Source organism: Podarcis liolepis (assembly GCF_965112155.1).
Source record: "Podarcis liolepis genome assembly, chromosome: 1".
NCBI classification, from domain to species: Eukaryota; Metazoa; Chordata; class Lepidosauria; order Squamata; family Lacertidae; genus Podarcis; species Podarcis liolepis.
Genome location: NC_139554.1, coordinates 2,149,676 through 2,161,826, shown reverse-complemented (window position 1 = coordinate 2,161,826; position 12,151 = coordinate 2,149,676). Strand labels below are relative to the sequence as shown.

General features: G+C 45.7%; 1 protein-coding gene across 2 annotated transcripts in view; it reads left to right on the top strand.

Annotated features, from left to right (window-relative positions):
- The window catches only part of MDGA2 (MAM domain containing glycosylphosphatidylinositol anchor 2), a 409,007-nt gene that overhangs the window by 384,333 nt on the left and 12,523 nt on the right, over positions 1 to 12,151 (top strand). For both annotated transcript variants that reach the window (XM_083514663.1, XM_083514662.1), the window contains exons 12-14: positions 4,844 to 4,864; positions 6,976 to 7,131; positions 10,243 to 10,401. In XM_083514663.1, the coding sequence (XP_083370789.1) occupies positions 4,844 to 4,864; positions 6,976 to 7,131; positions 10,243 to 10,401 (336 nt within the window). The remainder of the gene's footprint in view (positions 1 to 4,843; positions 4,865 to 6,975; positions 7,132 to 10,242; positions 10,402 to 12,151) is intronic.

The window sequence follows — 12,151 nt, the reverse complement described above, 5'->3', positions numbered from 1 at the left end:
AGTAATGTGCACAGAAATGCATATATTTGCATAGAAATGCACATATTAGTGAAACTGCCAAACCGAGAAGTGTCTGTTAGTGGAAAAAATTGCTTTGCGTTTTCTCCTCTCGACAAACCTGCGAAGTAAGCTGGTCTCAGAGGCAGTAACTGGCTTAAGGTCCTGCAGTGAGCTGCAAGGCTGAGGCTGAATTCGAACCCGGGTCTCTCTCAGGTCGTAGCCCAGTGCTCTATCCACCACCTTGCACTGGTTTGCCACCGTCTCTCCCACCCATTCGGCGCCAGAACTTTCAGAAGGGACAGCGGAAGAATCACCGTGAGCTGCAGCTCCCCCCACCTACATTTCCAGATTCTCTTTTCGCTGCCGTTCCCTGACATTCAAATAACTAAGCAGCATGTTGGATTTGTTTCTGTGCTCCTGTCACTCACAGGGGAGGTGAGCCTTGTTTGCCAGCCCACCCGTTCCGCCCTGGCCGCCACACTGAGAACAATATGAATATTGCGCCATTCAAGGTCCGCCATTAATGATAGCTTCCCTGAAAGCCACAAACTTTGGCGACAAAGCGAGTGTCGCTCAGCGCTGTCCCCCCACAATTTGGGTTCATTTGGAGTCAGGAGAATGCCAAAAAAGGGAGAGAGAAAAGTGCGTTCCTCAGCAAATGAGAAGTAATTATGTTAGCAAACACGGAGAGGGCGATCTTGAATAATTGACTACGTTTTTCCCGTGGAAAATTACACAGGAAGCAAATTGCTGATTATTCTTCTTAGAGAAAGGAATGGGGTGGGGGAATAAAGGCAGTGCAGCTGAATCAAAGTGTTCTTTCAAAAGGGTTTTTGCTGAGTAAAATTTCAGACCACGGTAGCATTCGAGTGCTCAGATCCATAACGGGCTCAGATCCATAAAGGCGGAAAGGTCAGCACTGGAGCCATTTTCATGGGCAGGTGAATGGGGGAAGATTTGGGTCAAACAAAAGGAAGTCCTTCATGCAGTGCATAGCCAAACTTTGGAACTCCCTGCCACAGGAGACAGTGGCAGCCACCAACCTAAAGTAAAGGTAAAGGGACCCCTGACCATTAGGTCCAGTCGTGGCCGACTCTGGGGTTGCGGCGCTCATCTCGCTCTATAGGCCAAGGGATCCTGCGTTTGTCCACAGACAATTTTTTTGGGTCGTGTGCCCAGCATGACTAAGCCGCTTCTGGCAAACCAGAGCAGTGCACGGAAACGCCGCTTACCTTCCCGCCAGAGCGGTACCTATTTATCTACTTGCACTTTGACGTGCTTTCAAACTGCTAGGTTGGCAGGAGCAGGGGCCGAGCAACGGGAGCTCACCCCGTTGCGGGGATTCAAACTGCCAACCTTCTGATCGGCAAGCCCTGGGCTCTGTGGTTTAACCCACAGCGCCACCCGCGTCCCAGCCACCAACCTAGATGGCTTTAAAAGAGGATTGGACTGATTCATGGAGGAGAAAAGGGCTATCGGTGGCTCCAACCAGGATGAAGTCTATGCTCTGCCTTCAGAGCTGGAGGCAGCAATGCTTCTGAATACCCGTTTCTGGAAACCACAGGAGGAGAGGTTGTTCCTGTGCTCGGACTCTTCCTTTGGATTTCCACGGGCGTCTGGGTGGCCACCTTGAGAACAGGAAGTTGTGGCATCTATGGCACCATTTGAATGGCCTCGGTGTAAAATAAAATAAAAAAAAACAAATAAAAATAAAAATGAAAAGGTGAAAGATATTATAAGATAACATAAAAAGAACAAAGTAGTCATTACCACATTTTTTCGCTCCATAAGACGCACCTGACCATAAGACACACCTAGTTTTTAGAGGAGGAAAATAAGAAAAGAAATATTCTGAACGAAATAGTGGATGTATGATTTTTGTGGTTCATGCTGGGGCCACAGACATGTGAATTTGGGGTGACCCAATTCAAAAATCCTGAGGTTCCATGTGGATCCATGCTTTGTAACCACGTTTTTGCGCTATTGCGGCCCCACGCAACAGTGGGTGCATGATTTTTTTGGTGCAGGCTGTAGCCATGGACATGCTATGTGATCTGATGGTGAATTTGGGGTGATCCAATGCAAAAATCCTGAGGATCCATGGGCTTTTACCTCCCCCCTCCCAGGCAGCCTCCACTAGCCTCCCTTATCTCTCTTTTGCTCCTCCTTTTCTTCTATTTTTCTCTCCTTATTGCTTTAGTCTTCCTGTTTCCCCCCTTTGCAAGTTTGCTGTCTTTACCTCCCCCCTCCCAGGCAGCCTCCTTTATCTCTAGCGTCCCTTATCTCTCTCCCCAGAAACTATCAGCGGCTTTGTTTCAACACCCCTTTCCCTCTTTCAAAAAGAAAAAGAAAGAAAAAAGCACGATCTGCTTTTTGTCGCTGGGCAATTCGGCTCCAGGGACCACGCATTTGCTCCATAAGATGCACAGACATTTCCCCTTACTTTTTTAGGAAGAAAAAAGTGTGTCTTGTGGCGCAAAAAATACGGTATATGTACAACAGATAGTAGAAATGGTAAATACACTGGGGGGGTATGACAGGAAGTCTTATGTACTTTAGTAAGAATGTATGGTGAAATGGACTAAGATTGAACTGATTTTTATTTGTACAGTGGTGCCCCGCAAGACGAATGCCTCGCAAGACGGAAAACTCGCTAGACGAAAGCGTTTTCCGTTTTGGAGGTGCTTCACAAAACGAATCTCCTATGGGCTTGCTTCGCAAGACAACAATGTCTTGCGAGTTCCTGTTGGTTTTTTTCCCTTCGCCCCCCCTTTTTCTAAGCCGCTAAACTGCTTATCAGCTGATCCGATCAGCCGATAAACCACTAAAAGCTGCTAAAAGCCACTAATAGCGCTAATAGCGCTAATCTGCTAATCAGTCAATGGGCTTGCTTCGCAAGACGAAAAAACCGCTAGACGAAGAGAATCACAGAACGGATTCTTTTCGTCTTGCGAGGCACCACTGTATACTTGGACATAATCATACACAGGAATGTTTTGTTATCAATTACTTTCAATAAAGCATGTGAAAGCTAAGAGAGAGAGAGAGAGAGAGAGAGAGAGAGAGAGAGAGAGAGAACAGGATGTTGGACTAGATGGGTCACTGGCCAGATGTAGCAGGTTCTTCTTCTGAAGAGTTGCCTAGGAGAAGACAGAGAATCCGAGTGAATGAGATGGGCTGGAGAAAGGAAGCAGAGGTCTTGCCTGCAAAGACCTCTTGGGCAAGCCACATATTTCTTTACACATTGCATAGTCAAACTATAGCCCATGCTTCCAGAGGAGGCTGGGATGGGTACCACCTTGGGCGGCCTTGAAATCAGGAACGTACAAATTTGTGGAGGGGAAGGCTCTTGGTGGCTAGAGTTTCTGGGAAGTTGCAGGAGGGGAGGGTTGCATTCATGATCGGGTTTCAGGTTCTCCGCAGGCATCTGGGTGGCTGCCGAGAGAACAGCATGCGGAACCAGGAGGGCCACTGGCCTGATCCAGCAGGCTCTTCTTATATGTTGTTTAGTCATTTAGTCGTGTCTGACTCTTTGTGACCCCCTGGACCAGAGCAGGCCAGGCACTTCTGTCTTCCACTGCCTCCCGCAGTTTGGTCAAACTCATGCTGGTAGCTTCAAGAACACTGTCCCACCATCTCGTCCTCTGCCGTCCCCTTCTCCTTGTGCCCTCCATCTTCCCCAACATCAGGGTCTTTTCCAGGGAGTCTTCTCTTCTCATGAGGTGGCCAAAGTATTGGAGCCTCAGCTTCACGATCTGTCCTTCCAGTGAGCACTCAGGGCTGATTTCCTTAAGAATGGAGAGGTCTGATCTTCTTGCAGTCCATGGGACTCTCAAGAGTCTCCTCCAGCACCAGAATTCAAAAGCATCCATTCTTCGGCGATCAGCATTCTTTATGGTCCAGCTCTCACTTCCATACATCACTAATGGGAAAACCAGAGCTTTAATTATACGGACCTTTGTTGGCAAGGTGATGTCTCTGCTTTGCTTTTTAAGATGCTGACCCTCTTATATACACAATGCTTTTCAAACCTATTTCCATGAAACACAACAGGGATGGGGAATCTGTGGCCTTCCAGATGTTTTTGGATTACAGCCCCCACCCTGCTAGACCATTGGCTATGGTTCCTGGGCCTAATGTGAGTTGGCATTTAACAACATCGAGTGGGAGCAAACGTTCCCCTATCCCTGATGTAGGATGCAGAAGAACAAATGGGTTCCAGATATTCAGATCCGAGATCTTCCCTTCCTCTGTAGCCTTAGAGTCACATTACATCATTTATCTTTGTAATTATTTTATTATATTTTATTTATAAAATTCCTACGCCTTTGCAGGAACTTATTTATTTATTAAATCTCCTCCGACGTATCAGCAAGAGTCGGGCAGAGTGCCAGGATTTCCTTGCCCATTCCCTCCATCTCAGAAGTTGTTTTACTGAAACATGAATATACGCTTACAAAATAAACCCACTTGAACCGGAGGCGAAATGTTCGTTGCAATGCATTTATGTCATACGAGTATTTATGTAATGCCTTTCGCTCTACAGAAATAAGGCCAGTGCAAAGTTAATATAAAAAAAACTGGACAAAATTAAACTGACAAAACATAAAAAATGCAACATCAGAAATCCTGTTTTCTGTAGGTGGTTTTGTATGCACACCATTTAGATGTATGAAAAATTGAGGTCTTGAATAAATAAATGTAAATGCCTTAAATAAAACGAACTGAGAATGCAATTTAAGTGGATTTGGAAAGATAATTAGAGGGGGCAGAGCCGCAAATTTCTCATCAGCATGTGCAGAAATTAATTAATTTTAGGATCTTCTCTCTCCTTCCCTTCTAGCCCCGATGAATCCTCACCTACGTAAGTATTTGCAATACCTGGTTTCTGCATTAATTAGAATGAAATGTCAATAAAAATAATCTATGGTATGCTTAGGGAAGTTGCTTGCTTCTCTGTTTGCTAAGCAATTTGGACACCTCTTCAGATGTCATGACCCAATTTTGCATGGTTGCCTCCTTAGATCAAGGGAGCAGCTTTTTGCCTATGTTGGGATGTGGTTGGGTGCCATTTTGAATCAAGATGGCAGACCGAACTTTTCAAAGCAGCACTGATTTTAACCAAATTTTGCATGATGGTTCTTGAGATCATGGGAACAGGTTTTCGTCCATGTTGGGATACAGTTAGATGCTGAACGGAACCTCTCTAAAATATTGTATTTTAATATTCTGTTGGAAGCCGCCCAGATATTCTGGGAAACCCAGCCAGATGGGCGGGGTATAAATATTATTATTATTATTATTATTATTATTATTATTATTATTATTATTATTATTATTATTATTATTATTATCATTATTATTATTCCCAAACAATGCTGGCTATGAGCCTGCTATTTATTGATGCAAGGAGGAATGTGACATAGCACTAAGGAGATCCCTCCATAAATGCAAAGATTTGTGCTTGCCTCATGGAACAATCTCACTCTCCTCCTTCTGCCCTGGGGGTATTTTGAGGGCAAGGGAAGAGAAGCAGAGCCAGCCCACTCCCTAGGATCCTAGGTGCAGTCTCAGCTTTTAAAAGCACTACTATAGAGTTCGGTGCAACCTACAGCCTGATCCCATGCATGTTTACCTAGCTGTAACTCCTCCTGCATTCGACGGGTTTTGCAGCCCCATCCCAGGCAGGTTTTCTCAGAAGTCCCATTGAATTGGGAGTCATTTTGGACTCACAGCTGTCCATGGAGGCACAGGTCAAATCTGTATCCAGGGCAGCTGTTTACCAGCTCCATCTGGTACGCAGGCTGAGACCCTCCCTGCCCACAGACGGTCTCGCCAAAGTGGTGCATGCTCTGGTTATCTCCCGCTTGGACTACTGCAATGCGCTCTATGTGGGGCTACCTTTGAAGGTGACTCGGAAACTACAACTAATCCAGAATGCGGCAGCTAGACTGCTGAATGGGAGCGGCCGCAGAGACCACATAACACCGGTCTTGAAAGACCTACATTGGCTCCCAGTACAGTTATGAGCACAATTCAAAGTGTTGGCGCTGACCTTTGAAGCCCTAAATGGCCTTGGTCCAGTATATCTGAAGGAGCGTCTCCACCCCCATCGTTCTGCCTGGACACTGAGGTCCAGCACCGAGGGCCTTCTGGCGGTTCCCTCATTGCGAGAAGCCAAGTTACAGGGAACCAGGCAGAGGGCCTTCTCGGTAGTGGCGCCTTCCCTGTGGAACGCCCTCCCACCAGATGTCAAAGAGAACAACAACTACCAGGCTTTTAGAAGACATCTGAAGGCAGCCCTGTTTCGGGAAGCTTTTAATGTTTGATGTATTATAGTATTTTAATATTCTTTTGGAAGCCGCCCAGAGTGGCTGGGGAAGCCCAGCCAGATGGGTGGGGTATAAATAATAAATTATTATTATTATTATTATTATTATTATTATTATTATTCGGACGAATTTTCAGCTAAACCTACCTAGGGATGTTCTGCTCTGCTTTACAACCTCCACCCCATGCCCCACTTCCTTCCACCGCTGCTCCTTCCTGCCCCCACCAAGAAATCTTCTACATCAGGCATGTCCAACCGGTTGATTGCGATCTACCAGTTGATCGCTGGGTGCCCCTGGTCGATCCTGGTCGACTTTATGAACCAGATTGATTGCCCAACAACAATCAATTGTTGGAAAGCTCAACAACTTTGGTCAATCTAATGCCATTTTTTTTATAGTGGGAGTAGATCGCAGTCTCTTGGGAGCTGGGCATGCCTGTTCTCTGTGTTCCTGCATGCAGGCAAAGGCTTTGCTTGACCTCCCAGGCTGTCTTCTCCTAGAGGTTGCCAGGGCTAAGGTCCAAAGTGGAGCCTTGTCTCAGGGTTGTCCACATTCAGCCTTCTTGAGAAGATGAGCTCCAAACGCTACACGGTTGTTGAAATCCTCTTTTTTTCATGCGAATGCGGTGTCCGTCTATTGGCAGGAGAATTCCACTGCGGCTTTGAAGACGGCAACATTTGTTTGTTCACCCAAGACGAGAAGGACAACTTTGACTGGACGAGGCAAAACATTATCCTCCGGGACACCAAGTACACCCCGAACACAGGGCCCAGCGCTGACCGGTCAGGATCCAAGGAAGGTAAAGTTCATATCTTGGCCTAAAGCTCAGGTTGGCTTTTGACCAAACACAAGAACTCCTTCACTCTTCCATTTATAATGTCTTGGGTACCCTGGGTGATGAACTCTGTTGGGAGAGACACCAAGGGAATGTGTCCCTTGAGCATCTTTATTTTATTTTATTTTATTTTATTTATTTTATTTTATTTCTATACCGCCATATACCTGGAGGTCTCAGGGTGGTTCACAACAAGACAACAACATATAAAATCAAAACAAAATCAATAACCCAATAAACACCCTTCCCAAAAAAGTGCCACATTCTAAAAGAGTGTTGGATGTCAATAAGATCAACCAAAGGCCTGGTTAAAAAGGAACATTTTTGCCTGGCGCCTAAAGGTGTATAATGAAGGCGCCAGGCGAACTTCCCTGGGGAGAGCATTGCACAGAGAGGGAGCCACTGCAGAGAAGGCCCCGTTCTCATGTTGCCACCCTCCGGACCTCTCAAGGAGGAGGGAAATGAAGAGGGGCCTCAAACCGTCTTGCTCTGGTGACCAACCTGGCCATTGAATTCTGCACCAGCTGAAGTTTCCGAACCGCCTTCAGGGGCAGCCCTACATATAACATATTGCAGTAATCTAACCTTGAGGTTATCTTATGTGCTGGACATCTCTGGGAAGGATGCTACCATTTGAGCCAGAAACTTTTAAGTCTAATATGTCCTGATTGCACATTCATAGGAAGTTGCCATTGGCCTTTGGGACCTGAGAGGTGAGGGGGCAACAGGGGGACCCTGGAAGTGGCAATTTAAAACTCCTGCTAAGTGACTCTAAACTAGACATTGGGAATCTGGCGTCATTTCATGCTCACCCATCATGTTAAGAATTTATCGAAAATTGACATACAGTGGTACCTCAGGTTAAGTACTTAATTCGTTCTGGAGGTCCGTTCGTAACCTGGCATGTTTAGCCTGGAGAAGAGGAGGTTAAGGGGTGATATGATAGCCATGTTCAAATATATAAAAGGATGTCACATAGAGGAGGGAGAAATGTTGTTTTCTGCTGCTCCAGAGAAGCGGACACGGAGCAATGGATCCAAACTACAAGAAAGAAGATTCCACCTAAACATTAGGAAGAACTTCCTGACAGTAAGAGCTGTTGGACAGTGGAATTTGCTGCCAAGGAATGTGGTGGAGTCTCCTGCTTTGGAGGTCTTTAAGCAGAGGCTTGACAACCATATGTCAGGAGTGCTCTGATGGTGTTTCCTGCTTGGCAGGGGGTTGGACTCGATGGCCCTTGTGGTCTCTTCCAACTCTATGATTCTATGATTCTTAACCTGAAACTGTTCTTAACCTGAAGTACCACTTTAGCTGATGGGGCCTCCCGCTGCTGCCGCACCGCTGGAGCACGATTTCTGTTCTCATCCTGAAGCAAAGTTCTTAACCTGAAGCACTATTTCTGGGTTAGCGGAGTCTGTAACCTGAAGCGTATGTAACCTCAGGTACCACTGTAGTTGTTAAATGTGGCCTCTAAGACCCTTGCTAAATCATCATCATCACTTTTAATTTGTATACCGCCTTTCTATCTTACAATACTCAAGGTGGTTTGCAAGCTGAAGAAACGAAGAATGTGCACCTTATAACAATCTAATGCGATACAAAAAATGTGATAATAAAACATAGCTTTAAAATAAGCAGCCTACATCAAATAAAGCAACATTCAACAATCATTAGAATAGTGCAGAATAATAATATCAGCATATAAAAATTAAGGAGAAACCCACTATAAATAAATAAATTACAATAAATAAATAAATTACAATAAATAATTTCAAAACTACAATCAATAAAACAACAGCCAGCCACAGTGCATAAAATAATACAATACAAATTGAGAAGCAGAGACTGGAGGGTGGGGAAGGAGGCCTTGCCTGATGGAGTCTCTTTCAGGCCTTGGAAAGCTGGTAACATTGGATCAAATTCATCAGTTTTGTTAGATCAATTCAACCAGAGTTTCCCAAACTTGGGTCTCCAGCTGTTTTTGGACCACAACTCCCATCATGCCTAGCTAACAGGACTAGTGGTCAGGGATGATGGGAATTGTAGTCCAAAAGCAGCTGGAGACCCAAGTTTGAGAAAGCCTGAATTAAACTGAATAGTTTCAACTGGATTTTGAATGTATGTGCAATTAATTGCTGCCGTTTTGAATTCCATTGCATTGCCAGCTTCCTTTGTGGGTCATGCAAAGAGCTATTCTGAATAATGCTTTTTATAGGGAAGGGGGGCGCTGGGGTGACTTTATGGAAGCAAGAGGGCGGTGGCCCCCCAAAAAGTTTGGGAACCGCTGATTTACCTGCTTATGATCCACGCAACGGTCACCTCCAGGCTTGACTACTGTAATTCGCTCTACGCGGGGCTGCCCTTGAAGCTGTCCCAGAAACTCCAGCGGGTGCAGAATGCTGCAGCGAGGCTCCTCACGGGGTCTCTGCCATGGGAGCATATTCACCCGGTGCTTTTCCAGCTGCACTGGCTCCCGGTGGAGTACAGGGTCAGGTTCAAGGTGCTGGTTTTGACCTTTAAAATCATTCACGGCCAAGGACCCTCGTACCTACAGGACCGCCTCTCCTGGTATGCCCCACGGAGGACCTTAAGGTCCATATATAGCAACACCCTAGAGGTCCCGGGCCCTAATTAAGTCAGCCTCAACCAGAGCAGGGCCTTTTCAACACTGGCCCCGGCCTGGTGGAACGCTCTGCCTCATGAGACCAGGGCCCTGCGGGATCTGACTTCTTTCCACAGGGCCTGTAAGACAGAGTTGTTCCACCTGGCCTTTGGCTTAGAATCAGTTTGATTCCCTCCCCCTCTTTCTTTTTCCTTTCTCCTCCTGTGAAGAGGCTGCATCCTAATGTTTTAATGTTGGAATTTAAACTTTTTAAATTGTATTTTAATCAACTTGTTTTTATTATTGGTTGTTAGCTGCCCTGAGCCCGGTCTTGGCTGGGGAGGGTGGGGTATAAATAAAAAAAATATTATTATTATTATGGTCTACAGCCTGGGCAGAAGGAGAAGCTCCTTTCATGGGTTCGGTTGGCTTCTGTCATCTTGCCTCTTGACCTTGCTATTTCCTCTTTGCAGGGTTCTTCATGTACATTGAAGCCTCCAGTCCCAGGAAGGAAGGAGACCGGGCCAGACTGACCAGTCCTCTTTTCAGCATCCCCCCCAAAAACCCCTACGGATCCACCAACACGGCATACTGCTTCAGCTTCTATTACAACATGTACGGACAACACATAGGTGAGCTGATTCTGCCGCTCGTGTTAATTTCACTGCTGTCCCGAGATTGTATTGTTGTTTAGTCGTTTAGTCGTGTCCGACTCTTCGTGACCCCCTGGACCAGAGCACGCCAGGCACTCCTGCCTTCCACTGCCTCCCGCAGTTTGGTCAAACTCATGCTGGTAGCTTCGAGAACACTGTTCAACCATCTCATCCTCTATCGTCCCCTTCTCCTTGTGCCCTCCATCTTTCCCAACATCAGGGTCTTTTCCAGGGAGTCTTCTCATGAGGTGGCCAAAGTCTTGGAGCCTCAGCTTCAGGATCTGTCCTTCCAGTGAGCACTCAGGGCTGATTTCCTTCAGAATGGATAGGTTTGATCTTCTTGCAGTCCATGGGAGTCTCAAGAGTCTCCTCCAGCACCAGAATTCAAAAGCATCCATTCTTCAGCGACCAGCCTTCTTGATGGTCCAGCTCTCACTTCCATACATCACTACTGGGAAAACCATAGCTTTAACTATATGGACCTTTGTTGGAAAGATGATGTCTCTGCTTTTTAAGATGCTGTCTAGGTTTGTCATTGCTTTTCTCCCAAGAAGCAGGCGTCTTTTAATTTCGTGGCTTCTGTCACCATCTGCAGTGATCATGGAGCCCAAGAAAGTAAAATCTCTCACTGTCTCCATTTCTTCCCCTTCTATTTGCCAGGAGGTGATGGGCCCAGTGGCCATGATCTTCGTTTTTTTGATGTTGAGCTTCAGACCATATTTTGCGCTTTCCTCTTTCACCCTCAATAAAAGGTTCTTTAATTCCTCCTCACTTTCTGCCATCAAAATTGTGTCATTTGCATATCTGATGTTGTTGATATTTCTTCCGGCAATCTTAATTCCAGTTTGGGATTCATCCAGTACAGCCTTTTGCATGATGAATTCTGCATATAAGTTAAATAACACATAGGTGAGCTGATTCCGCCACTCATGTTAATTTCACATCTGTCACGAGATACGTTTGCCCAGATCTTCCGATTGATGTTGAATGTTCTCTGGGCAGGGAAGTTTCCTCTCCTCCTCTCCTCTTCTCCCCTACCTTTGACCTTTATTCTGTCCTTCATCTCCAGCGCCTGGTCTTTGGGGATGAGCTGAGACTGCTTAGCAAACATTGCTACTGGCCTTGCCCTTTTCAACATCTCTTGCTTGACCTCCGGAGAGAATTCAGACGTGGAGAAGTTGGTGGAAGAGAGCTCTGGCTTAGCCAAATGCCCCAGGGAGGTCCATTGTCTCTCACCACGGCCAGCCCTTATTCTTAATGTTCCCAGACATCCCATTACATCTCAGCCGTTAGATCATAGGATCACAGAAGCGTAGAGTTGAAAGGAAGTTGTGCAGATTTATTTTATGTTATTTTATTTATATAAAAAAATCTGTACTGCTGTATCATTAAATAGATGTGCATATATCAAAGATGTTTACAACAAAAATACAATAGAAACCATATAAAGAGTTAAAATCTGGCATCAGTCAACTACTGAGTGAAGGTTGTATTCATAACTACCTGGCAAAATAGAAAGGTTTTCAGCAGGCTTATAAAAGCTGGCACAGAAGGCACAGTGGCAGGGAGTTCCACAGGACTGGACTAGTTTCTTATTGCTACCAAGTGAGCCTCTCCATCTCAGGGAATGACCAACAAAACTCGTGCAGATGATCTCAGAGATCGAGTTGGGATTGAAGGGTTCAGTCGATCCCTGAGAGACCCCGGACATAAATTGTTCTGGGCTTTG